The sequence below is a fragment of the Aquarana catesbeiana genome, linkage group LG01, assembly GCF_042186555.1.
Source record: "Aquarana catesbeiana isolate 2022-GZ linkage group LG01, ASM4218655v1, whole genome shotgun sequence".
Classification (NCBI taxonomy): Eukaryota; Metazoa; Chordata; class Amphibia; order Anura; family Ranidae; genus Aquarana; species Aquarana catesbeiana.
In genome coordinates, this window is record NC_133324.1 from 882096694 (window position 1) to 882124278 (window position 27585).

General features: G+C 43.9%; 1 protein-coding gene across 4 annotated transcripts in view; it reads right to left on the minus strand.

Annotated features, from left to right (window-relative positions):
• The window catches only part of AFAP1 (actin filament associated protein 1), a 224159-nt gene that overhangs the window by 34965 nt on the left and 161609 nt on the right, over positions 1-27585 (minus strand). For all 4 annotated transcript variants that reach the window (XM_073610727.1, XM_073610710.1, XM_073610719.1 and 1 more), the window contains exon 9: positions 6612-6763. In XM_073610727.1, the coding sequence (XP_073466828.1) occupies positions 6612-6763 (152 nt within the window). The remainder of the gene's footprint in view (positions 1-6611; positions 6764-27585) is intronic.

Genomic DNA, 27585 nt, shown 5'->3' on the forward strand with positions numbered 1-27585 from the left:
TTTCCCCATTCATCTTTCAGGACAGCACCATAGAGAGGATAAGCGAGCACCTTACCTTAGGGAGGGACTACTGCCTGCAGCACCTTACGCCCAAAGGCTTGGTCTTTGGCTGACAGCAGGTCCAATCTGTAATGCTTCACAAACGTGGAAAAACTGGACCACGTTGCTGCTCTACAGATCTGCTCCGGAGAAGCACCAGCCCACTCTGCTTGAGAAGTTGCCACTGCCCTGGTGGAATGTGCTTTAATACCCTCCGGGGGCTCCAAACCCCCGATTACATAGGCCTGGCTAATGGCCAACCTTAACCATCTGGCTATTGATCGTCTAGAGCAGTGGTTCTCAACTCCGGTCCTCAGGACCCACTAACAGGCCAGGTTTGCAAGATAACTGAAATACATCACAGGTGATATCATTTGCTGCTCAGTGATTGCAGTATTCTAGTTTGCATCTCCCCCAAGGTAATACTTAAAATCTGGCCTGTTGGTGGGTCCTGAGGACTGGAGTTGAGAACCACTGGTCTAGAGGCTTTGAACCCTTTCCTAGCCCCTGAAAACAATACAAAAAAAGAATCGGATTTCCTAAACTGTTTTGTACTATCTAAGTACTGAAGGACGCACCTTCTAACGTCCAGTTTGTGAAAAATATGCTCCTGTTCCCTCACAGGATTCGAACAGAAGGTAGGTAAAATAATTTCCTGGCCCCTATGAAAACTAGAGGCCACTTTTGGTAAAAAGGCCGGATCCGTTTTAAAAATCAAACGGTCCGGAAAAACCTGAAAAAAAGGCGCCCTAATAGAAAGGGCTTCGAGTTCACTTACTCTCCTTGCTGTGGTGATCGCCACCAAAAACACAGTTTTGAGGGTGATCAACTTCAAGGTACAGGATTCCAATGGCTCAAAAGGATCCCCTGTAAGAGACTGTAAAACTAAGGAAAGATCCCACACTGGGAATGGGGAACTTTTAACAGGCCTCTGTCTGCCTAAAGCTCTAAAAAACCTAGCTACCCAAGGATCTATAGCTAGCGGCTTTTCCAGGAAAACGCTTAGTGCCGATACTTGTCCTTTCAAGGTGCTAAGGGCTAATCCTTTGTCCGCTCCTGCCTGCAGAAACTCTAATATTGCTACAGAACTTCGTACATCGAAGGAGCTTTCTGTGCACCAACTGTTAAAGCGTTTCCACACCTTTAGGTAAATGGCTTGCGTCTCTTTTTTCCTGCAATTTAGGAGAGTTGTCACTAGCCGATCCGAGAAACCTTTGCCCTTTAGCAATTCTTCCTCAGTAGCCACGCTGCGAGGTTCCATCGCTCCACCTGAGGGCAACAGATTGGACCCTGAGAGAGAAGATCCTCCCGGATAGGCAGAATCCAGGGAGGCTCCACTGTCAGACTCTTCAAGAGGGAGAACCACGGCCTCCTTGGCCAGTGTGGTGCGATCAGAATGAGGGTTGTGTCTTCTGACCGAAATTTTCTCAGAACTGCTGGAATCATTACGGGAGGGGGGAAAGCATAACACTTTGAGAAACGCCAGCTCTGAGCTAGTGCATCCACCCCGGCTGCTCCGTCCCATCTGTTTAGGGAAAAGAACAGACGAGCTTTCGTATTCGCCTTTGAGGCGAAGAGATCCACGGAGGGGACCCCCCACTTCCGAGTAATCATCTCGAAGATGTCCTGGTTCAAGACCCAGTCGCCTTCCTTCAGCATTTTTCTGCTCAGAACATCTGCTACGTGGTTCTGCTCCCCCTTCAGATGTATTGCAGAGAGAGAGAGAATGCTCCCTTCGGCCCACCTGAGGATGGATTCTGCCAGACCCCACAAGGATCTGCTCCTGGTTCCCCCTTGCCTGTTGATGTAGGCCACTGCTGATGAGTTGTCCGAACGGACCCTCACATGCTGCCCCAGGAGTTCTCTCTGAAAAGCTCTGAGAGCCAACTCTATTGCTCTCAGTTCCCTCCAGTTCGAGGACTTCTTTGCGTCTTCTTTTTCCCAGGTGCCCTGCATCATCTTGGAATCTAGGTGTGCTCCCCACCCTGTGCCGCTCGCATCGGTCGTAACCGTTATGGACACTGGAAGAACCCACTCCAGGCCCTGTGAGAGATTGGACCCTTTCCTCCACCACCAGAGGGACCTTTTGACCTGACTTGGCACAGATATAAGGGAGTCCAGAGATGCTGGACTGTGGTCCCAGACACTCAGAATAAACAGCTGTAGGGGGCGAAAGTGCAGCCCTGCCCACTGAACTGCCGGAAGCGTGGAAGTCAGTAAGCCCAGTGCTGACATTGCTTTCCTTACTGAGATCTGACTGCTGCCCTGGAGCAGTAATATTGCTCTGTCCACCTTCTGGATTTTTTCTGCTGGAAGGAACACTTTTTGTTTTGTCGAATCCAGTACATAGCCCAGGAAGGTGACCTTTTGGGCCGGAACCAAACTGGATTTTTCCAGGTTCAAGAGCCATCCCAGGTTTTCTAAGCTGTCTCTTGCTACCTGAAGATCCTGGTACAACTGCTCCAGGGAAGGAGCAAACAGGAGTAGGTCGTCCAGGTACGCGACTACAGAGATGACTCTGAGCCGCAAGAAAGCCAGGACCTCCACCATCACTTTGGTGAAGATGCGGGGGGAAGAGGATAGTCCAAAGGGGAGTGCTTTGAACTGTAGATGAAACGTTCCTTCCCCAGTTTTCACCGCCAGTCTGAGAAACCTCTGGTAACTTTCTGCGACTGGAATGTGCAGATAAGCGTCCTTTAAGTCTATTGACGCCATGAAGCAATTTGGGGGAAGAAGCGCTTTCACCGAATAGATAGAATCCATCCGGAATTTCCTGTAGGTAATTGAGACATTCAGAGGCTTCAGATTCATGATAAGCCTGAATTTTCCCGAAGGCTTGCGGACCACAAAAATGTGGGAGTAAAAGCCTCTGCCTATCTCCTCTACAGGAACCCTCACTATCACCTCTTGTTCCTCTAACTCCTGTAGGGAGGATAGAAGAGCTGACGCTTTCTCTGCACACTTTGGCAGCTCGGTGACCAGAAGTCTGTGCTGAGGAGGTTCTGAGAACTCTAGCTGGTAACCTCTTCTTATGATCCCTAACACAAACTGGTTGGAGGTGATCATCTCCCATTGTGGGAGGAAGGCCCCCAATCTTCCTCCCACCGTGGTTACCCCGTCATTGGGTCTTCTTGGGCTGTTCAGGAGGGCGAAAAATCGCCCCTCCCCGCCCCTTGCCCTTCTGCCCCCAAGCTTTTTTCTGCCGCTCTCCTTTTGGGGTTTCAAACTTTCTCTGGGGGCGAAACTTTCTTTTAGCCTGCTCCCCAAACTTCTTTTTAATGGGAAGGGCCTTTTTCTTATCGGCCGTCCGGTCTAAAACGGTCTCTAACCCTGGGCCAAACAAGAGATCTCCTGTGAGGGGAATTCCACAGAGTTTAACTTTAGACGCGCTGTCTCCTTGCCACGTCTTAAGCCATAGGGCCCTTCGAGCCGAATTAGTGAGGGCTGAAGACCTTGCGGACATGCGCACTGATTCGGCGGAAGCGTCCGCAATATACGCTACACCCTTAAGTAGCACGGGAAAGGAAGCCAAAATAGTCTCTTTTGGCGTTCCTGCCTCAATATGCGCCTTTATCTGCGTAAGCCAATATTCCATATTGCGGGCCACTACTGTGACCGCCATGGCAGGCTTAAGGTTTCCCTGTGACGAATCCCAGGACTTCTTTAAGAGAGAGTCCATCCTTCTGTCCATGGGGTCTGCAAGAACCCCCATGTCCTCGAAGGCCAGATCTGTTTGCCTGGAAACCTGAGAAAAAGCAGCATCCAGCCTAGGGGTCTTATTCCAGACTAGAGACTCCCCTTCTGAAAAAGGAAACCTTCGCTTCAAAGCCCTTGAAAAGAAAGGTTTTCTCTCAGGATCTTTCCATTCATTCTTTATGGCCTCAACCAATACATCATGGACTGGGAAATCCTTCCTTTTTTGTTCCCCAAGACCTTTGTACATTTGGTCATGGAGCGATAACACCTTCTTTTCTTCCTGAATTCCCAAAGTGGTGTGAATAGCTCCCAAGAGCTCCTCCACTTCGTCCAGGGAAAGCTTATAGCGAGAGGTTTTTGTGGATTCCCCATCCACCTCCTCCACATCCGATTCCCTTTGAGAATCTGAAGCGGTGCTATCTGGCTCCTCCTCAATTTCCACTCTGGAGCCCCCTGGTCTCTCTCCACTAACAGAGGGAGTATCCACTGGGCTAGGTGTAACACTCTGCTGCACTGGTAAAGGACTGCTTTGGGCTTGCGGCAACTGGAAGCTAGAAAAGAGTGCCTTAAAGGACTGAAAGGTGCTAGAAAGCTCTTTGACGGATGCAGCAAGATCTGTACCCTGTTCTGCTGCCTGTTCCCTGACTAATCCATCAATGCACTCCTTGCAAAGTGCCTTGGTCCAGGATTCCCCCATACTAACTCTAAAAGAGGGGCATTTTTTCTTTGAACCATGAGGCGACTTGCTTTTCTCTGTGGCTTTCTGAAAAAGAAAGAGAGAGAGTCGCCATAAATGCCCAATCCCACCAGTGCTTTTACAGAGGACCACCAGGAGTGCCCCCCCCAGGACCAACCACCACCAGGGTCCCAGACACACTCCCCTTCCCCCCAACCACCAGTGAGGGGAGAACACCCGTGAAGCTATCGGGATTTAGGTAAGGGAACACCACCCCAGGGTTCCACTTACCTTAGCATGGCTGGTGCTACTGTCTCCTGGAGCAGTTCTAGAGACCTCTGTCTCAGACATGTCCGCTGAGGATGGTGGTCGATCGTTTCCCCCGACAGCTGACTCTACAGCAAAGCAAGAGGGTCGCACCAGCCGAACGCTCGTTCCGTTTTCTTTCCCCGCGTCCGGAACCGGAAGACGCGGAATCGTCGGAAGTGCCCGCCCTCGCCGGAACTGACGTCACCCGTCATCCGACCCGGCCATAGAGCTTCAAACGCTGGCTGCTTGAACAAGCAGGAGAGACTCAGGCACTTCCCACAGCGCCCCCCTGGGCAGAAGAAACACGGACCTCCTCAGCTGTCTCTTTCCCCAAGAGAGGCTGAGGCGCGCCAATTCAGTTTTAAAAACAGGTAAGTATGGCTTCCCCAGCCTTTACCTAACTGAATAAACAATAGTAGAGGGAAAGAGCTAGAGAGACCCGACTCCCCCTCTTCCTCACACCAAATCTTTGGCTTCAGTCTCCCTGACTGATCCGCCACGGTTCCCAAGCAGTGTCTCCCCACCGGAGGAAACACCTGAACTGAGGGGCCGTTGGGAGGATGAGATTTAAATATTGAATTGGAAGGCGGTGTTTCCTAAGAGGGGAGGAGCCGGTGTCTCTCTATGGTGCTGTCCTGAAAGATGAATGGGGAAAAGTATGTGTCACAGGCGTTTAAAAAAACGCTGCGCAAATATGGTGTGAAATAAAAAAAATTTGAAAAATTCACCAATTTATGCTCTAGGGCCTCGGCTTTAAAAAAATATATATAATGTTTTTTCTAGCAAAAAATACTGACTGTTACAAGTAAACAAAAAGTGCCAGAAAACGCCTGGTTTGGAAGTGAAACTTTTTTTTTTCACACTTTATTGCATATCAGCTTCTTTGCAGTCACTTCATGTCTACATGCATGCACTCTAACTTTACACTATTTCTCAGTACAGGTTACATGATGGTGGCAATAGTGGACCATGCCTATACAATGCAAACATCATGGAGGCTTGTAGTCGTCATTGGGACAGTGTGCGATAATGCAGGGGCACAATTGGAAGACACAGACAGAGTGTTATCACCTTATAAAAATGCCTTCAAGGCAGGATAATCAAGTGGTTTAATGAAAGCTACAGATTTAAAGCTTAAAATGGATTTTAAGGATTTGAGTTATATATACTCTAAATTTGTACAGGGAAACTAAAATATTCTGTTGTCTGTTTCTTAAGTAAGGCCAATGCTCTTTTAGCCCTACTTCTCCTGTACATCACAGGAGTGCACTTCAAGCTGGTTCTGACTCTGGAGAGATCAAAATTTAATGTCGGGATCCACCCAGATGCCTGAACCTGCAAGTTGGCTCAGCCTCTTAGCGAGCTGCCTCCCCCCACCTGCCCCCTCCACAGCCCAGCGATCCAGTGAGGGTGGGGGACAGAGCACAGAGTGGTGACTGACAGTCACCGGCTCTCTGCTCACTGAAGAGAAATGAGCGATCAGCGGTCTTTGATCGCTCAGTTCTCCTTCTTAGAAGCAGAGGGAGACAGATGCAGCATCGGAGTGATGTTGCATCCACCTAGGTGAGTATAGATTTTTATTATTTTTTTTTTTATTCCAGTACTTTACTTTTAGGATCATTGAGAGGCAATATGCCATTCAGGATACCAAGTTACTTTTGTGTCCATATGTTTGTGAGAAACTTCATGTAGTGGTCCATCAGAGAATAGGCTAAAGGTCCTTTCAAAGTACAGGAAAGTTTAAAGGGGTAAGGAAGGGATCTAGGGTGAAAATATAATTGTAGGATGCAATGTTTTTTAAGTTAGTCAATTGGAACATTCATATGGAACTTTCCTATGCGTAATGTAATGAACCATAAAAGAGAATTTCAATTCTGACTGAAGGACTCACCACAAGTTGGGACGTCCTCTTCTGCCGATGACGTCTGCTCATCTGTACTGGGCTTCTTCTTCCCTAGACCAATTATTTTGGTGATCTTCTTTCCTGTTACTTTCGTTACTGCACTTTTTGGCGGCTCAGCTTTTGAACTTTTTTTTCTTTTCACTAGAGCAGAAAGAAAAAAAATTATAAAAATATTCATCGTTACACAATGTACTCTACAATCTACAAAACAAGTAAGACCTTTTCAACAGTGATCTGTGGTCAGTGTTTTGGGATCGCTCAACCTGATGCTCAATTTAGAGGCTAAAAGTGAACCCCAAGCACTTACCATCAGATGCAGCTGCTGTTCAGGTATTCTGATGTCCAGAGTTAGCTGCTGTTAGAATACAATAGCCTAGCAGGAGGATTCGTCCATCCACACCGTTTAGCATGGATGAATGACTGGCTAGATTTTTTTTGTTCAACCTGCAGGCTGAATGAAGGAATTCGAACAGCTGGAGGTGTGCCTCTGTGTGTCTGTGTAAATCCAGGAAGTGAACAGGCAGCAGCCTCAGCTGCCCACAGTTAAAATGGATGCACTCAGACTCAGTGGAGGGAGATTTCTGCAGCATATTTGGCAAGTACAGAATCACAGTATATAAAAAATAATATGCAAAGTGGTTGGAGGGAAGCTTCAAAATGGCAAAGATGTTTTTACTACAAATAATGTGAGCAGACTGCAGTTCCTCTTTAAGTATATTATATACTTTTTTATATATATTAAGAGTATAAACATTGGAGCTATCCTGTGTGCCCCTCCTGTGGCTCGCCTATACCACCTTGAGGCCATCATGGGTTGTTGCAATTATATGGAGCAAGTTGTTTTTTTTTTTATTTGTGCTATATGCACTTTATGCGTATTTGTATATAACTGGTTGGTGAGATGCCCATCATCACACTCCAGTAAGGCTGGCAATACATTACACAATTTCCTTTAGATTTACCAAAACTATATAATATAAGGTCAAACCTAAACATTTTTAATTTGTATGCAATCAGGCAGGCCCTTGTACTACATAGTTGAAGGTAAATCTAAAGAAAATTGAATAAGAAAAGTGTATGGTGTATGGCCAGCTTTATGATTTTGTAATTTTCTAGCGAAAAAAATTCTAACATATACTGTAGCATATTTTCTTGCTTGTATTTGAATGATCATGTGCTTTCTTGCATTTTCCTATTTAGAATCCATTTGATGCAACCTGTATGTTGTAATATATTCTCCTGAGGAAGCCATATAAAAGGTGAAACATGTCGAGTTGCTTCAAGCAACATACTTGTGGCAACTTTCTATAGCATTAAATAAACTTTGTTGTCTAAACCTTTTAGATTATTTTAAAAGTGTTTCTAAATTTTCTGGAGGTACTAAATAAAATTGTTATAATTTTTTTTTAACAAACCGTGTATTGTTGATATTTGGTACCCTGAAAATCCCAAGAATTTTCTTTGTATTTTTATGTACAGGAATGTGGTGCTTCTGGCTCCCCCCTCTTACCCATAACACTTTTCTTATTTAATGTATACCACCCATCCCCTTCCCTCCCCAACCTCTGTTCAGTTTTAGCTCCCTAGGTCCACTACAACATCAAGAACAATTCAACTGGGTTATATATTTACATTTTTCATACATTTCTTCAAATATATTCAATTCGAAGTCCAAAACAAAATAAGAATTTAGGTCTAATAAAAACCAAGGACACTGCCATTTACTAAACTTTAAGGGTTCGCTTACACTTGTTTTTACCCTCTGAAGAAAGATCTACAGTGGATCATTTTTCAGAATGTTTGACAGGGAGTGTGGTGGCATTATGTCTCCTCATCTCCTCCTGTTTCAGCCTGTAAAAAGCCACGCTGCAACCACAGACAATATACGCAGTTAAAGACAGACTGTGCCACGGTCCCATTCAGTTTTAGCTGTATATGTACACCCATCTGCTGCCTTTGCACCTTAAAGTGGAATTTCACTCTCTCAATCAACATTGATTATTTTTTATCCTAATGCTGCTAACCTTAGTAAATAGATAGGAAAGTATATCATATTGCCTTTTTTTTTACATTTCTTCAGTTACATCCTGGTTTCCATGCCTAGTCAAATGATGTACTACATCACAGGAGTCTTCAGGTGGGGAGGAGGGGTTTTCTCAGCTAAGCACACCCTTCGGTCTAAGTAAAAATCAATACTAAATTTATTAAACCGAGCTCCTTCCCTAATAAAGTGCAAAAATGACGTCAACTGAGCACCAACATATAAATGAATAGCAAAATTGGTAGCCTAGTCCCCAACTAAGCTGCCACAGGAACATGGGGGCAATTGGACTATCACAGTACAGTAAAAGCAATACAATCCCTACTTTGGTAACCCACCATAGAGACCACATTCATTTCCTGAGCACCAACATGATAATATAATAATATGTGTATAAAAAAATCCAAACACAAAATAAGTTCAGTAGTGCAAATAGTGAATATTCAAACAATGTATCAAAGTCTTCAGACTATGTATCAACTTCTTCAGATAGTGTACACAAGGTCGCTAAACGCTGGGATCAACATTGGGATCGTGCACAACTCCTGCTGGATATATCCATATGCGCTTTATGACTACCTGTAATAGGGGTCATGGAAGTCTGGTGAGTAGGATGTGTGACAGGTGATGGTGGTGGAAGATATTTCAGTCAAATTTACCTACTGTCCAGCAGGGATTTGAAGATTGTGTACACTATCTGAAGAAGTTGATACATTGTCTGAAGACTTTGATACATTGTTTGAATACTCACTATTTGTACTACTGAACTTATTTTGTGTTTAGATTTTTTATACACATATTATTATATTGTCATGTTGGTGCTCAGTTGAAATCACTTTTGCATGTTTGCACTTTATTAGGGAAGGAGCGCGGTTTAATCAATTTAGTATTGATTTTTACTTATCCATTTTCTTTTTTACAACGTGCTGCTCCTTACCAACTTTCACCTGTTTAGTTATTCTAGTTGCACTAATTATCTTTCCACTTTGCGCTGGTTCTGGGGTTTTTAACCCCTCATTCACACCCTTCGGTCTGCATGCATGCCTGAGCTAAAGGCAAAGAGATTCGGGGAAGTAAATGCTACATGAATCATCTGCCCTTACCTAAGATGGTCACAGCCAGAAATGCTACAGGGTTGTTTTTCTAAGTGATTTCTCATCAAAATAAAGCATGAAGCCATTGATGATGGGGGAGTTTGCTCTGAATATTAAATGAAAAATGAAGATAGCATTTTTGGTTTGTGGTGTTTAAATGCAGCATAGTTCCACTTTAAGGGGACGCGGTTGGGGGAAACAGTAAAAACTCGCCATGTTTTTATCACCCAACCGCAAGTGTAAACAAGGCCTGATGGTGCTAGAAAGTCGTACCTGATTGCCTGTTATGAAGAACAAAAAAGTTGTCCCTTCTTTTAGATTGTACATAGGAGGCACAAAGCCCTCCATGTGTTTATGTAACTGTTGGAAGGAGAAGAATTTACCATCTGTACTCAAATACTCTGATAATTTAAAACACTTGATTAGGGAGACAAGAATATATAAGCTGCTACATTTTTCCCACAGTAATCTAATTTTCTTGGTTACTTTGTAAAGTGTCCGGTGCCTACAATGTGTGCCATGGACTAGCTCCAGTAATACTGCAATAAAAAGGAATGCCTGGCACCCTCTATTCTTGGCCCACAGACTGTATTACCATAAAAGCAGAACATTTCTGAATGGCTAAACAATGTCACTAGCTGGACCTGTGGACTCTTTGGGGCACAATGCAGTGTACGCCCTACTGCTAGTTTGTAATCTTCTTAAGTCTCAATTAATCCTCATCAAGGAAGAAATTAAAATAAAATCAGAAATTTGTTTTAATAACATTTGTTTTGTAAATTTCTTTTAAACTTGAACTGTGTTGTTAAAAATCATACCAATCTAAAATTTAAAGTAAATCTCTGTGGTGTGGGAGAGTCTGAACTCATGTACACTAACTAGGTGGTTTTCCACTACAAGCTGGAGCTCCAACATGAACTTCCAGAGCATTGACTGCCAATATAAAGGGGGGACATAATAAAGGGTGCCGAGCACATGACCTGGAGATAGAGTGGAGGCCTGCCTGCTGAGTGTGCCTGGACTGGGGGGATCTGTCCCCCAGTAGGAAGGTTTCCCATCACTTCATTTCTCATTGACACAAAAGCAAGTAAGATGGTATTTCTCCAGTGTGGAAATCCAATTTCAGACAACTGTCTCAGAAAAGCTGTGTGTCCGAAGATTTCCCCTCAACTGTTCCAGTGGCAAGTGTAAAATTTCAGAATTCTCATCACTTTCTGTCCTGGGGACAGTGGTCATCAAGACAAATAGAGAGGGTGAATCTCTTCAGCAGGGACAGAGAGCAGTAAAAAACAGGTTTAAAACATCCCCTCTATCAAAAACTATTTTTGACTTTAGATGTAGATTAGGAAGTTATGACATGGGATTTTGTATGATGGTTACTTTACAGCAAACTAATGCCTCGTTTCCACTGAGAGGATTGGTTCGGTACGGTACGCTATTTTGGGTGTTTCCATTATGAAAGCGGCCCATACAACCAAACCGTTCCATTCAGGGTCCTGCTTCAGATGTGAGGCCATAGAAAATGTAACGGTTCGGTTAGGGCGGAGCTACGATACATTCCACTGATTGGTGGACGTGTGACGCCATGACGGCATTTTTTCTAAACCCACGTATGGCCCCTGTCGGTCCGACTTGCAGTGGAAACGCTCGCCTGAATAGGCCAGACCATTCTAGTCCTTCCAAACCGATCCGACCCGAACCGATCCGCTTGGTGGAAACGAGGCATAAGAGGACATTCTGAACCTCGGTTACAATGTCAGAGGGATTGCCTAAGAAGTCCATGGTTCTTCAAGCACTGTAACGAAAGTAATGCAAAAGCGGACAAAACTTTTTTATTAACTTAGGCATTTTTCACACAAACGTTCTGATCCTCCTGCCACCCCTAGAAAAATGGACAGGCGGTCCGTTTTCATCTGACCGTGCATACAGGAGAGCGGTCTGTATCTGTGTCCACTCTGCATAAGCGGCCAGATCCTCTGCTGAGCAAGCCGATCACAGCAGTCTGCCCCTTGTGCATGGCCCTTTACATAGGGTGTTCAAATTTCACATGTTGGTAGATTAACTCTTCCGCTAGAGTATCTTTTCTTCTTTTTGGTAGTAGGTAAATAATGGATTCCAAGCAGCATCATTGAGTCCCTGCCAAAGGAGGAGTGCAAGCTGTCTAACATCCACAGAAGGCTAAAGAATATTCATGACAATGACACTATTGATGAGAGCCACCCATGACAAGACATTGCTTTTGTCAATGATGTCATTTCCATAAACATTCTGTAGCATTCTGTGGATGTCGGACAGCCTGCACCCCTTCTTCATCAAGAACTCAATGATGGCACATTGCTTCTGTTTGGAATCCATTATTTACCTTCAATGAAAAAGAGGGAGAAGAGAGGTTACTATATAGGAAGAGTAACTCTACCAACATGTTAAATTTGAACAAGCTATGTAAGTTAATAAAAAAAAAACTTTTGTCCACTTTTGCATTACTTTCGGTCCTCATATTTTTGCCTGGAGCTGCTCTTTAATAATTTTCTACACAATATTTTGTGTGCCTAAAAACAAAAAATACAGCACTAACAATGGTATCAAATACATATATCATAAATAGTGCTAAAATCAATTATGAAAACATGAACAGTCCAATCTGGATCAATGTGAAAACATGAAAAATCAAAAGGTGTGATGTCTGAAGTTTTCCTCCACCATGTGTCTCTTCAAAAGGTACTCCACAATTTCACCAAAGTGCTCCCTCCACCACACTAAGGGAATGCATTTACCAAACATATATGTATGCCTATCCTGCAATAGATTAGGTAAGTGGAGCTCGTATCAAGAACTTTAGCCACTTTCCACTGCTCTATCCACCTTCACTTCACCAATGCCTCTGATGGACATAGATGTAAAAAAAACAAAACAAAAAAAACACCAATAGTGTAGTATCATCCAGAGAATTTTTTTATTAATAACACTTAAAATATTAAAATATACTCATATATACCAATTAATGAGTTATTATTAAAAATTGTCTGGGTGATACTATACTATGGGAGTTTTTTTCTTTTTTTTGGCATCGATGTCCATCTGAGGAATTGGTGAAGTGAAGGTGGAAAGAGCAGTGGAAACTGGTTTAATTGCTTGACACAAGCTCTGCTCGCCTAATCTGTTGCAGGATATGCATATATGTTTGGTAAGTGCATTCCCTGATTGTGGTGAAGAGAGCACTTTGGTGAAATTTTGGACTAGCTTTTGAAGAGACACATGGTGGAGGAAAACTTTGAACATCACACCTTTGGGCTTTTCATGTTTTCACATTGGACTGTTCCTGTTTTCATTACTGATTTATAATGGATTTTTGAGTGATTTTGACACTATTTAGTAGTTCACTGAATTTTGCAGAGACAACCTAAAATCCAGAAAAAACACATTACACAAATGCTATAAATTGAGTTGCAGTTCAGTGAGTAAAAGAAGTATTTGATCCCCTACCAACCAACGATAATTCTGGCTCCCATAGACTGGCTACAGTATGTGCTCATGCGATACACAGATTAGTCCTGTCAATTTAAGAAGGTGCTCCTAACGAAAAACTTGTTATGTGTATAAAAGACACCTGTCCACAGAATCTCTTTCTTCCAATCACACTTCAACATCATTGGCAAGACCAAAGAGCTGTCAAAGGACGTCAGGGACAAGATTGTAGACCTGCAGAAGGCTGGAATGGGCTACAAGACCATCAGCAACATCCCAGGACCAAAATCGCTCCTGAGATGTGTGCAAACCTGGTAACCAACTACAAGAAACTTCTTTCCTCTGTGCTTGCCAACAAGGGTTTCTCCACCAAGTACTAAGTCATGTTTTGCTTGGGGATCAAATACTTGTTTACTCCCTGAACTGCAACTCAATTTATAACATTTGTATAGTGTTTTTTTCTGGATTTTAGGTTGACATTCTGTCTCTGCAAATTTAAATTACACCTATGATAAAAATTACAGACCCTTCATTTCTTTGTAAGTGGGCAAACTCAAAAAATCTGCAATTATTTTTCCACTGTATATACAGTATATATACAGAAGCAGTTCTAAAAACATGTTTATTTGGGAGCATTGTGACCATAGCGCGGAAGGGTTTAATGAATTTTGTGTGCCTAGTTATTCATATTTATGATTCATGGCTCAGGTCCTGATAGCATATACTGTTACTAGATGCAGCATGCTTCTGGATTCATGGCTCTCCATTGCATTGTAGGCTATAACATCATTCATATAACAGCAATGAAAGTGCCGCCAACAAGCCACAGATTGTTCCCAAGGTCACACTTCCCAGACTAAGAAAACAGAGCTGTGTGATTACTGGTAGAACAGTAACAGAATAAACTGCAGCAAGAAATCAATATGAAGCCCAGTGAGGGTCACTGAGACTGACAGGCCTGAAGGAGATGACAGATTTAACCATGAGCCTAGCCAGCTTGACAAATATTCTAACATCTAAATTCAGAGGATATTTCTTCTCTGTGTATGCTCATGTAAGGTCCTCATGTATAGAGAGGTTGTCTATTTTTTTGTCCTAGATCAACACAATAGATTGTTCCTACAACTTATTTCGGGGATCAAAAATTCCCCCTTTATCACAGCTGGAAACCATGCAGTGAGATTGCTGTGTAGAATATTGTGAGTGGGCTGCAGATGAGCTGGAAAGGTAATCCAGGCTCATGATCTAAATTATGTGGAGGCGGCAACACTATCTTTACTGCAAAGCTTTACTCGCTTTCAAGCTCGTTCCGAGGAATTCAGATTTTCTCTTTGACAACCTTGGCTTGGCTGCCTCAACTATACTGCACCTGAACCTAGGAACTCAAGTCACACATTGGAGCTTCCAACCATTACATCTGATCTACTCATGTGAAACTAGAACAACACAGAAAATATATGATGAAATCTGACTTGCTGCCAAGGTCAATTTGAGGTGAGTCTTTTACCTGTGGGAGAAAACTGGAGCCCTGAAAGAAAAAGTACTAGACCATAAAAACAAGTCCTTGCTGGAAAATGAATCCAGTATTACAGTGATAAGGGGGTCACCAAGCTGCCACGCTTGTCATGAGATTTGTTATCCAATTCAGAGAATGTGGATTGAAAATGTTGCCCTTTAACTACTCCCTGCCCGACCATCATTTTACAATAGCTTCCTTATCCTGGATGCACGTCATCCAGGTGCACAACTCGTGCATGCCCTAGGGGCCATGCAGTGGCGTGAACTGTCACCCGCTGTGTCTACACAGACTGTTACCAGGTGATCGCTGTGACGAATAACAACGATGTCAATACACAATGGCTTTCATTCATAGCCATTGTAGCAGGGTGACCCTGTACTCCTGAGTAAAATGGTGGTTTATGCCAGAATTTGCAGGAAGCAAGCACACTAATGATTCAGGTGTTTGCTGGGTTTATGTTGGAGACAGAGTTAGAGGTCAGGGGCCCACCCTTCCGAGGAAGTCAGTAGAAGGGAGCTGTGAGGTGCATAGTGCACCATACTGTCCAGGTCAGGAGAGACCAAGGCCCAAGCCCGGGAGAGAGTACAGGAGGGACAGGGCAGCTAGGGAGCTATGGGAAAGAAAGACGCAGAGTTGAGGTACGGTGTTCATGCACGACATGTTTGACAGTCAGGAGGACCAATGCGGTGCTACTCGGAGCAGTAAGAATGCCACAAGAGAGCCAGGAGGCTGAATGTTATGTTTGTTGCATTGATGGTGAGAACCCCCTGCATGGGAAGACTTCCATGTGAACTTTTTGCTTTATTTAAAAAAAAAGTGTGAAGAAAAAGCCCTAAAAGGTTCTTCTAGCGTGGAGTAAACTCACTGTTTGGTGCAACCAGTGAGCTACAAATTCCCCATTCACTGTGTACTATTGAGATCTCTGTGATAGGTCACAGTGACCACATGGTACAGGGGCCAAGTACATAGTACACAATGGCATATGAATGTATGAATTCAAAAAAATGATCGCTTATAACAGTGATCAGATCATCACTGTAATAAGCAATCACTATGTCGACACTGTACTGCTCTGGTCACAGTATGTAAAAAATATTGTGAAAAAAATAAAAAAAATTTAAAAAAATTATATATTAAAAAATTACCGTATATACTCGAGTATAAGTCGAATTTTTCAGCCCTTTTTTTTGGGCTGAAAGTGTCCCCTTCGACTTATACTCGAGTCACCGCCGTCTGTCTGCATGATCAGCGTGTCATGCAGGCAGACGGCGGCCGGCGTGTGATGATAGTGTTCGGAGGCTATTCCAGCTTTCAAAAGCTGCGCCTCCTGCTCGTCTGTGATAGGCTGAACAGCTGTCAGTGTACAGCCTATCACGGAAATTCTCTCATCCTCGTCCGTGGTATGAGAATGAGAGAATGTCCATGATAGGCAGTCAGCGGTCAGCCTATCACAGACGAGGAGGAGGCGCGGCTTTTGAACTGTGGAATGGCCGCCGAACAGTATCATCACACGCCGGCTGCCGTCTGAGGATGGAGATCGCCACAGGGAGGATGGAGATCGCCACAGGGAGGCTGCACAGGACACAGGTAGGCTGCACATGCACACAGGACACAGGGACACAGGACACACATGTACAGGACACACATGTACAGGACACAGGACACATGCACAGGGTACAGGTAGGCTGCACAGGACACAGGGAGGCATGCAGCTGCAGATGGGCATTGTTGACCCTCTGCATTTCTCACCCTCGTCTTATACTCGGGTCAATAAGTTTTTCCCAGTTTTTTGTGGTAAATTAGGGGCCTCGACTTATACTCGGAACGACTTATACTCGAGTATATACGGTATTTAAAAAAATGTTTTTTTGTTTTTTTTTTACAAACTGTCACCAGTCAGTGTCCCTGATCACTGCCACACCAGTCATACGATGATGCTGTACTGCTCTGGTGACAGTATGTAAAAAAAAAAAAAAATTAGTAACAAAAAAATTGGCCTGCCAGGAAGAAGGTAAAGTAAAGGGGGCCACAATACCTTAAGAACAATATTTCCAAGTGCGCATGCGCGCGGCGCCGAGGTCGGACATGTACTGACTCCGCTCCGCACACCTCCGGCCATAACAGCCTAAAATCAGCGATAGGGGACGAGCGGACCACCATCAAACCGACATCCCGAAGCCTGGGAGCGGATGATGCAGCGGAGAGGGCCGGGAAACAGCCGAAACCCCCCTCAGCACCTCAGAAACACCCGCGCTTCTAAGGCCCAGCTGCCTCCCTCTCCCAAGATGGCGCCTGGGAAGGGAGACACTACACGCGGCGGAGCCTCAGCACAGCGGCGGACCCCGCAGCCTACCACACAACAGGGAGGGGGTCACACCGAGGGCCACATTACTCAAGCCCTGCACCAGAACTGGGAGACCCAGCAGCAGCCGAAGCTTACAGCACCTGAGAAGGTTAGTCCCCAGACACAGCAGCGGCCCCCCCAGCCCAAGATGGCGCCTGACATGGGAGATTATCCTTATGAGGGAAGCCAGACACAGCAGAAGGAACCAAATCGCCCAGCAATCACCTTCCTAGCTGAGGTACACAGAGATCCCTTCTCATCCCAGTCCCAAGAGGGCCCTATTTCCCCACAGAGCGAACACCCACAGATGTCCCCATTATCGGGCTCCTCGGACAGACCATTATTGTTCACAGATTCCCCAGCCTCCTCCACAGATAGGCAAATGGCTGAAATTGCTGAAATAGCCATGAGTCAAAACAGTGGGCCTTCTTCACAACCATCTGCCCTTGCAGCTGGGTATTCGGGAGACACAGTTCTCCTCGCCAGATTCTCAGCACTCCTGCAGCAGGAACTATCTAAAGCATGCAACATCATCACTACAGGTATGAAGGATGACTTTCAAAATATAGGGGAGAGACTGGATACGATTGAGTCCAAAATGGATGGGACAGTAAAACGGGTAAACCAAAACTCCAAAATGATCACATCCCTGCAGGACCAACAAGACCAGGCAAACGCAAAAATCGAAGACTTGGAAAACAGGTCTAGGAGGTACAACTTCCGCGTACGAGGCCTCCCAGAATCATAACTAGATCTGGAAGATTCGATCCATGATTTAATGAAACAACTGATACCGGACATTTCACCTCACCAATTAGAGTTGGATAGGGTGCACCGGGCCCTGACAGCCCCTAGACAGGATGGACTACCACGCGACGTGATAGTTAAGCCTCATTTTTACCGTATCAAAGAAAAGATCATGCTGGAGGCCAGAAACCATGGAGACATAACTATCTCAGGTCACCCGATCCAGATTTTTGCGGACATAGCCTAGGTAACGATTCAGAAGAGGAGAGCTTTGAAACCGCTACTCAATCAACTCATCAACCGACAGATTAAATATCGGTGGTCGTTTCCATTCTGACTGTCATTCTTTTACAAAGGCAAATCCCACTCATTCACTACCTTTTAGTCGGGCGAGGCCCTACTTCAGGACTTGGGCCTTCTACATACAGAACCACAGGGATCTAGCGCCCTGTTCGATGACAGCCGACCAATTTCCCCCCTATGGTCTCAACAGAGAAGTCCCAGAGCCAGGAAATCTCCGTCAGTCACCTGAATTCTACCCAAGAAGCAGCTCAAAACTTCAGTATTCGTGACCGAGTACTCTGACGATGGTCCAAGACCTACTCTTGATGACCCAGATGCAAGCATCTGACTGTTCCTGCTGATGCCGTTTCCGCGGATGCCATTCCTGTTTGATAAAGACTTAAAAGTTGACACTGTTTCAGGTTATAAGTTACGAGGCCTCAGTTTCCTGAGAGGGAATCCTGCTTTTACCAGCAGAATTGCCTCCACTTTTTTTCCCTCGCCCCTCCCCACCTCTCCATCTTTTTGTTGGATCTAAGTAGTCAATCTTCCCAATTATACAATGGGTGGATCCTGCTCACCCCCTCCTGAAGCTAGTAAATAGTGCCGGAGGTGAACCACATGCCACTAAGAGTGAACTTGTCTCCACCGTAAGCGGAGAGACAACTTCACAACAACAACACAGGGGCTCGCCACCCCTGTCACCACACTGCATTGCAGTGTGCAGGTGCCGTTTTGGTGCCCTTCCTTTTTTTACTTATTCTCTTTTTTTTCCTTTTGTTAACCTCCTTGTTGTTTTTTTTCGGTATAATTAACAGGTTTTACTTAATGTTGCAACAAAAAACCTATTCCCTGGATGCGCACCTGTACAACGTAAGAGCCCGAGAGGATGATCCTACAGACTTCCGAACAACCCCACTGAAACGTCCAAAACGTGAGTACAGCCTTCCAAACCGCTATGACCTGTAGTAATAAACCCACCTACACTATACTGACGCACAATACACCGGGCCTTAATTCCCCAATTAAACGGACCAAGGCTTTCCAGCAATATCATAAATTGGGGGCAGACATTTTGTTCTTACAGGAAACTCACTTTTCACGAACTTCAGCCCCAAAATATCTAAACGCAAAATACCCGGCGGTATACCTGTCTAATGGACCAGATAAAAAGAGGAGTAGCTATATGCATTGCTAAACGGGTCCCCTTTACTCCTACTAATGTGATAAGAGATAAGGAGGGCCGCTATATTATGGTCGCTGGCAAGATCAATGATAGTGTGGTCACCTTTCTTTCTTACTACGCTCCCAACGTAGGACAGATAAACTTTTTCAACACAATGCTGGAGGTTATAACGCCCCATTTAGTGGGTCATGTGATGCTAGGCGGAGACAGCAACACCTCCCTCGATCAAATTTTAGATAAGTCGGACACCCGAAAGACGTTTCTGAAACATACCCCTAAACAAAGCAGTACCTTAGCACGCCTGCTCCATAGCCACGACTTGATAGACCTCTGGAGGGACGCCCACCCTACAGAACGGGACTACACATTTTACTCACATGTACATAAAACATACTCGCGCATTGATCACCTGTTTACGCTATCCCCATTACTCCCATACATTTCATCAACTAAAATAGTACCAATTGCATGGTCGGACCATTCTGCAGTCCTAGTGGTTCTGTCAGACCTATGGTCTAAGTCAAGACAGCCTTCTTGGCGATTGAACGAATCCTTATTGAGCGATCCTATAATGGCCAAGGAAGTTGAAACAGCCATACAACAATATTTCCAAGAAAACACCCTCTCGACCTCTTCCCCAGAGATAGTATGGGCAGCCCATAAGGCTACCTTACGGGGTAAATTAATACAGCTAGCTTCCAAGGTCAAAAGGGAACGAACTCAAACAATTAAACAACAAGAAGGAGAGTTACATAGACTAATACATGAACAAAAATCCAACCCACAAACGGATCTTAGAAACCAGATCGACACAGCAAGAACAGCGTTAAACTTGAGTCTCACTACCAAAGCAGAAAAATATATCAGATGGGCTAAGCACCGCTATTACACAATGGGGGACAAACCAAATAGATTATTAGTGAGAAGACTTAACCCAAGACCTTTCAATCCGGCGCCCCCTAAACTGAGACTGAAGACGGGACAAGTGACACAAAACCCCCAACTTATACTTCAGGAATTCTATACATTTTATTCTAAACTCTACGACTCCCCAACGGGCTTTAACGCAAACAAAGTAGAAGAATTCCTGAGGGACTTACCACTCCTAACTCTGTCCAATGATCATGCTGAGACGATGGAGGCAGAGTTTACGACGAACGAAGTAGCGGCGGCTATTAAATCCCTGAATCCGTCGAAGTCTCCGGGTCCAGATGGATTCTCAGGCCAATATTACCGCAAATACACAGAAATTCTGACTCCTCATCTTTACGCTTTCTATAATTCACTAAGAAAAGGGTCTCCGATACCTCTCCATGAAAATAAGGCCTTCATACATGTTATCCCTAAACCGAATAAAGACCATGGTGACTGTGCGAACTATCGCCCCATTTCGTTGATCAACGTCGACCTCAAAATACTGACTAAGATACTGACCATTCGCATGAACTCGTTCATATCGAAATATATTCACCCTGACCAGACGGGATTTGTCCCGAACAGACAAGCCCCTGACCAAACTAGACGTATTATTGACATAATTTCCGCTTTAAACTCGGGTTGGGACGGAGGGGGCCGGAGAGGAGCACTATTGGTCTCATTAGACCTACACAAAGCGTTCGAATCCCTATCCTGGGACTATCTTTTATTTATTTTAGGAAAATACGGTTTGGTCCTCACTTTCTAACCATACTTAAAACAATTTACAGGCACCCCACAGCAAATCTAGTAATCAAAGGATATAAATCCCAAAACATAAAGATACTTAGAGGAACTAGACAGGGATGTCCCCTATCCCCCCTATTATTTATTTTAGCACTAGAGCCACTGGCCATTAAAATCCGAGAACATCAGGATATACTGGGGGTGAGATGTGGCGACCGCGAGCACAAATGTGCAATGTTCGCGGACGACATCTTACTACTTCTCTCCTCCCCGGTCACCTCCTTACCCAATCTACAAGTAGTACTGCGACACTTCACAGAATTTTCGGGACTCAAAGTGAATCACTCAAAAACTCAGGCGCTTAACGTCTCCCTACAAACACACATAATTCAAGCCTTGCAACAATCCTATCCTTTTAAATGGCAGAAGGAGACAATGCCATATTTGGGCATCTTCCTTACTCCCACCCTTACAACACTGTACAAACATAACTACCCCCCATTATTTCGGAAAATACTAGATGATCTTAAAAAATGGTCGAATAATCCTCCGTCATGGTTTGGAAGGCTGTGTTCAATTAAAATGACGGTCTTACAGAAGGTGCTGTATCTGTTTAGGACTCTCCCAATAGCAATAGTAAGGAAAGACTTACAGATATTCCAGAGGAGATTGCTGGACTATGTGTGGGGACACAGGGGACCTAGAGTGAACAGGCGAACACTATACACACCAAAGCTGAGAGGGGGCCTGGGAATGCCCGATTTACTCAAATATTTCCAAGCAGCACAAATGTCCCAATTAATCAAATTCCACACAAGACAGCCCAGACCGCTCTGGATGTCAATTAAATCTTCTCTGTACCCTGATAGAGAGATTAGTCACTTAATGTGGATGAAGGCGAAGGACAGGCCGGTCATGATGTGCCCGAGCTTGTCGTTCTCCCTGAACTTGTGGGACAGACTGCTGACAACCCACAGGTTTAAGTCCCAACATACCCCATTGGCCCCCCTATTCGGAAATGCACTGTTCACTCCGGGTCTTCAACCCCAAAATTTCTTGTGGTGGACCAACAAAGGTTTAATGCGCATTGCAGATTTTTGTGACCATAGAGGTGCTTTGTCGAAATCAACTTTACAGGAGAAATATAACTTTCCAAATTCAGAACTTTTTCGCTTTACCCAGATAAGGCATTTCTTGGCGACATTGAATCGCACCTCTGATCTTACTACATTCACCCCTATGGAAAGTCTCTGTAGGAATTTTGATAAGCACACTGGTCATATATCACAGATATATAATATTTTGACTTTATCTACCCCAAAACTGTATTATATGCTTGAATGGGAGCAAGACATGGACACGGATCTGGACATGGAAGAATGGAGAAAAATAATACAGAATGCATCTAAGTCAATTGTTAATACCTCCCTGATAGAGGCAAATTATAAAGTAATGATGCGATGGTACATGGTCCCAGAGAGGATAGCAACTTTCGTTCCAGGGGCGTCCCCCCGGTGCTTCAGAGGATGTAATGTAAACGGCACTATGTTCCACACTTGGTGGACGTGCCCCAAAGTGAGGAGATTTTGGATACGCACCTATAATCTCATATACTCCCTCACGCAAGTGAACCTAATTAAATCGCCTCTGCACGCGCTGCTGGGACGCCCAGTGGAGGGGGCATCAAAGTCAATGCGCAGACTAATCACATTTATATTCGTGGCGGCCAGGATTTCAATAACCAAGTCCTGGAAGGCCCACACGGTTCCCTTTTACTTACTAAAAGCCAAACTATCATGGATAATGGTAAATGAACGCCTTACGGCAATCTTGAAGGATAAGATGACTGGATTTAATAAAACATGGATCCCTGGATAAGGTACCTTACTAATACGTAGGATGCCAGATGATTGTGGTATCCACGGCGTGGCAGGAGTGCATCCACACCACCTCCCTACCCCTTACCCCCTCCTACTCTCTTTCTTCACCCTCCTTTTCCTTTCTATTTCTTTTCTCTCTTTCTCTTCTCAGGTTCTTTGTGAAGACTGTTGACGACTCGCTTTGAGCTCATCCCATATAGTTGTGTAAAATATTATATAAGTCGGGTAGTACACATGCTACAATAAAACTATAACTTAACAGTAGAGTCCCACACAGTAATTAAAGTCCTCATACTGGCAATGAACATTGACACTACCATTTCCTAGCTGGTTAGGGGGTTTAGCTGATAATAGGAACAAAGATGTTAGAAGCAACAAATAAATATTGAATTGTAGGGACTGCTCCTCCGCCTAGTCACAGCAAGCTCCCAGGGGGGTGACGGGCGGAGGAAAACAGTGCCATCTGCATAAGGTATAGTTCCCATGAACCAGGCTGGGACGAGGTAACTGTAAGTTAAAATACTACCCTGAGAGTTGTCATTCTCCCCTATAATTTTGTTTTTCTTGTCCCCCCTCCCTTTTTTGTTTTGCTTTCCTTAATTTTTTATTACAGTCAATGATATCAGTAGACGTATGCTAAATAATGTTCCTGGTTTTTGTTTTATTTTCTGTAATTCCAAAAAACTGAATAAACACTATTGTTTAAGAACAATATTTCCAAAACACAGTTAATGCCAAAATAGTCTTAAACTGGCCATACACTGCTGCTGTATTATCCTTTTAATGTTTGTATGGACCTGTGTCCACTATATAAACCTTTCTGGGCTCCTGGCTGGTGAGCTTGTTTATATCTAGTATGGTGATCTGGATGCCGGTTTTACATCTGACTGGTGATATTAACTGAAGACGATACCTATTATGAGGTCCTGAGTATGGATTGATGACTACTATGTTCTTTCATCTGGTGAGTACATGCTATTGGTGGAGGTCCACGTATGAGGTTATCTTCTTGCACCTGATGTTCTCTCTGATACCATATTGTGTCCCGTCATCTGTTACTTCTGGTAAACAGACAACCGCACACTGAAGACATTGCTTCTCACTGGGTGTTTGATTAGTTTTTTTTAAAAAGACTTAGATCATATCCTAACTTTTGAATTTTTTTGAAACTTTTGAATTTCTCCATAAATATATTGTTTACAAGGATTGTACAGTCACCTTGGGTGCTAGCTGCTAAAATCATTTGGTGCAGTCACTATTCCTGATATTTTGGCCATACACTGCTAAAAATTCAGCCGGTTCACCAAAAACGCGGAGAATTTTGATTAGCGTGTGACCAACTGGTCCCGCTTTCAGGATACAATGAGCCATGCGGGAGGATTTCTCCATCCACCTAATTTCTTTGGATGGAGGAATCTGTTATCTTTTTTCCAGTCAGCCCACTGCCTGAAAAAAAAAAAAACTAAAAAAAAAAACAGCTTTATTTGCAATCATGGTTAAACATATAAAGTTTTCAGAAGATGTAAAGATGATGACCCCAAACAGTAACTATTCAAACCTGCGGTGGTCTGCGCATGCATGTAGGAATAGTTATACGGTCTTTATTTTGCCAACTGTTGCCACACTGTGAGAGGAAAGGGAGACAGCTGTTCAAATGCAGCAGGCAAATAGCGTCAAGCATTTTGGGGGGAGCTCAGACATGCCACAGGTCTCTCTGCCAGGTTCCAAAGACCTGGCAATGACCCAGGGTGCATCTAAGCATGTGCAGGTTCAAGATCCAAGATGGCGGCACGGGAGCAGAGGGAAGAAGAAAGAACTTTGGGCTGGATGAAATACACCAGACGTCATGGTCTAGTAAAGAAGTGTTTTACATTTTGTATACAGGGACAGTTCTTTTAACAAGTACAGGTTTGCTTTAAACAGATATTCCACTAGTGTCAGTGAGTTGCCACAATGACATTCTAAATTTTATTTGCAGGACCCCTATAACATTGCTAATAATGTTGTATTATGCTGGGTTGCAATTACTACATCACGTATCCCCCTCATTAGAGAAATAGTTATGATAAGAAGACGGCAAACCCAGTTCAACTCTTATGTCATACACACTGCAATTAGCCAGCAGACTCCCAAAGTCCCTGCTGATAAAGATGTTAGAATTAATTAGTAGTGATGGAAAGTCTTTACTGACTCTGTAGGTTCTACATCACTGTCATTAGCTCACTATGATGGAATTTGTTGTCATTCAGCCCTGCCAGTTCACAAGTGGCTGCTCAGGGACAGAGGACCTTATTAAGTGGTTGGAGAAATGCTTGTTGCTATGTGCCTGCAGCAAGTGATTAGCCATTTCCCTTCATTTCTCACAGTGTGGCAACAGCTGGTAAAAAAAGAGACCATGTAACTGAATGGAGCCGCTGAGAGCTCCCTCTAATGGATAATGTACACATCTCTATACTGAATACAATGACAAACAGATAGTGCTAACTTGTAAATACAGTATGTGAAAGTCATATAAAAATCACTGTAAACCTCACTTAAACAACCAAATACACACAATATACTGTAAATATAAGAGAGCTGCTTAACCTGCCTAAAATTATTTTTACCCATCCAGTCCTGAGATTTTCAAAGCTCTAATAGCTAGCCTGGGGGCTGATCTTTCTCTGCAGCAGTTTTACTTTACCTTTCAGGTCTCCTCTTCACCCCCACCCTGTAACTTGACTATGAAAAGAGAAGCAGCACAAGCTGATCTCTCCTTCACCCTGCTGTCTCCTCCTGTTAGCATGCCCACCACGTGAAATAACTGGCTTCTTGCTTGTCTGCTGCACAGAAGACTGATATCAAGTCAAATTCAGCTACTTACTCGTGCTTGCATTAAAAAAAATACATTTAGTGATGTATTAATGAATAAAGAGTTGTGTTTATTTGTGTCTTTTATATCTGCCTGCAGTTCTAAAATAAAGTCCAACTCCTGGATAGAGACTATAAATCCTTGCAGTGGAGACTTTGAAAGGTCTCGTGCAAGCTGAAGAGGATGCTGAAGGACTTACCTTACCTTACACCCAACTGTAGCAGGCTCCGTGAAAATATATGTGTCACTGGCGCAAAAACTATCCTATCAAAAATAGTGTAAGTGATATTTATAGCTGCTGCATCCAAAAAATATTTTTCAGAGAAAAAATTAAATTAAAAGTGCTATGTGAGTGGATGCGCTGCTCCCATCTGTGCTCTCTATATTGCCTGTGTATGTGCTATCTCAATAGCCTAATTTGGTTCACCATCCACCTAACAGGTTACATCTCATTTATACAATAATCATATGTTTGTATAATTCATCACATGTGAACAACAACTTAATCCAAATACTTTAAATCATATAAAAAGTCCAGTGACATATGTCACATAATGATAGACTCTTCTTCATATGTGTTGCGAATCATCCGTTATAATTGCCGTGGGCGGCGTGCTCTTGTGTGTGGTATTGGATTAAAAGTGATTTAGTGCTTCACCATCACCTGTGAGATTTGCCACTCACCAGATTAATCTTTAAAACTGCACCTTTGGTTCATTAACAGGGATAACCACTCCACTCAAAGGAAACTTTCTTCAATATCTATACCAGGTCCTCAATGTTCCTCATGCAAACGGATAAAAAACCATCATCGCGCAATAACGTTTAAAACCTTTATTCCATACATAAAAAACACTTTGCACTCACATTTCCAAGTGCCATTAGGCCGGCACCGAGCTTTTCCCGCAGTTAAGGACGGGTGGGCACTGCAGCCCGGTTCGTCTAGTGTGTGCTAGATGGTCTCCGTTGCCGCTTACGTTCCCCCCTGTTTGCGTTCGCGTCCTCTCCAAACCCCGTTCGTTCCCGGTCACGTGGGTACGATAATCTCCCAGCAGCCTCTACGCGTTTCGCAATCAAATTTGCGTCATCAGGAAGCTTCCTGATGACGCAAATTTGATTGCGAAACGCGTAGAGGCTGCTGGGAGATTATCGTACCCACGTGACCGGGAACGAACGGGGTTTGGAGAGGACGCGAACGCAAACAGGGGGGAACGTAAGCGGCAACGGAGACCATCTAGCACACACTAGACGAACCGGGCTGCAGTGCCCACCCGTCCTTAACTGCGGGAAAAGCTCGGTGCCGGCCTAATGGCACTTGGAAATGTGAGTGCAAAGTGTTTTTTATGTATGGAATAAAGGTTTTAAACGTTATTGCGCGATGATGGTTTTTTATCCGTTTGCATGAGGAACATTGAGGACCTGGTATAGATATTGAAGAAAGTTTCCTTTGAGTGGAGTGGTTATCCCTGTTAATGAACCAAAGGTGCAGTTTTAAAGATTAATCTGGTGAGTGGCAAATCTCACAGGTGATGGTGAAGCACTAAGTCACTTTTAATCCAATACCACACACAAGAGCACGCCGCCCACGGCAATTATAACGGATGATTCGCAACACATATGAAGAAGAGTCTATCATTATGTGACATATGTCACTGGACTTTTTATATGATTTAAAGTATTTGGATTAAGTTGTTGTTCACATGTGATGAATTATACAAACATATGATTATTGTATAAATGAGATATAACCTGTTAGGTGGATGGTGAACCAAATTAGGCTATTGAGATAGCACATACACAGGCAATATAGAGAGCACAGATGGGAGCAGCGCATCCACTCACATAGCACTTTTAATGTAGCAGGCTCCGGCCTTCTCTTCTCCCCGGCACT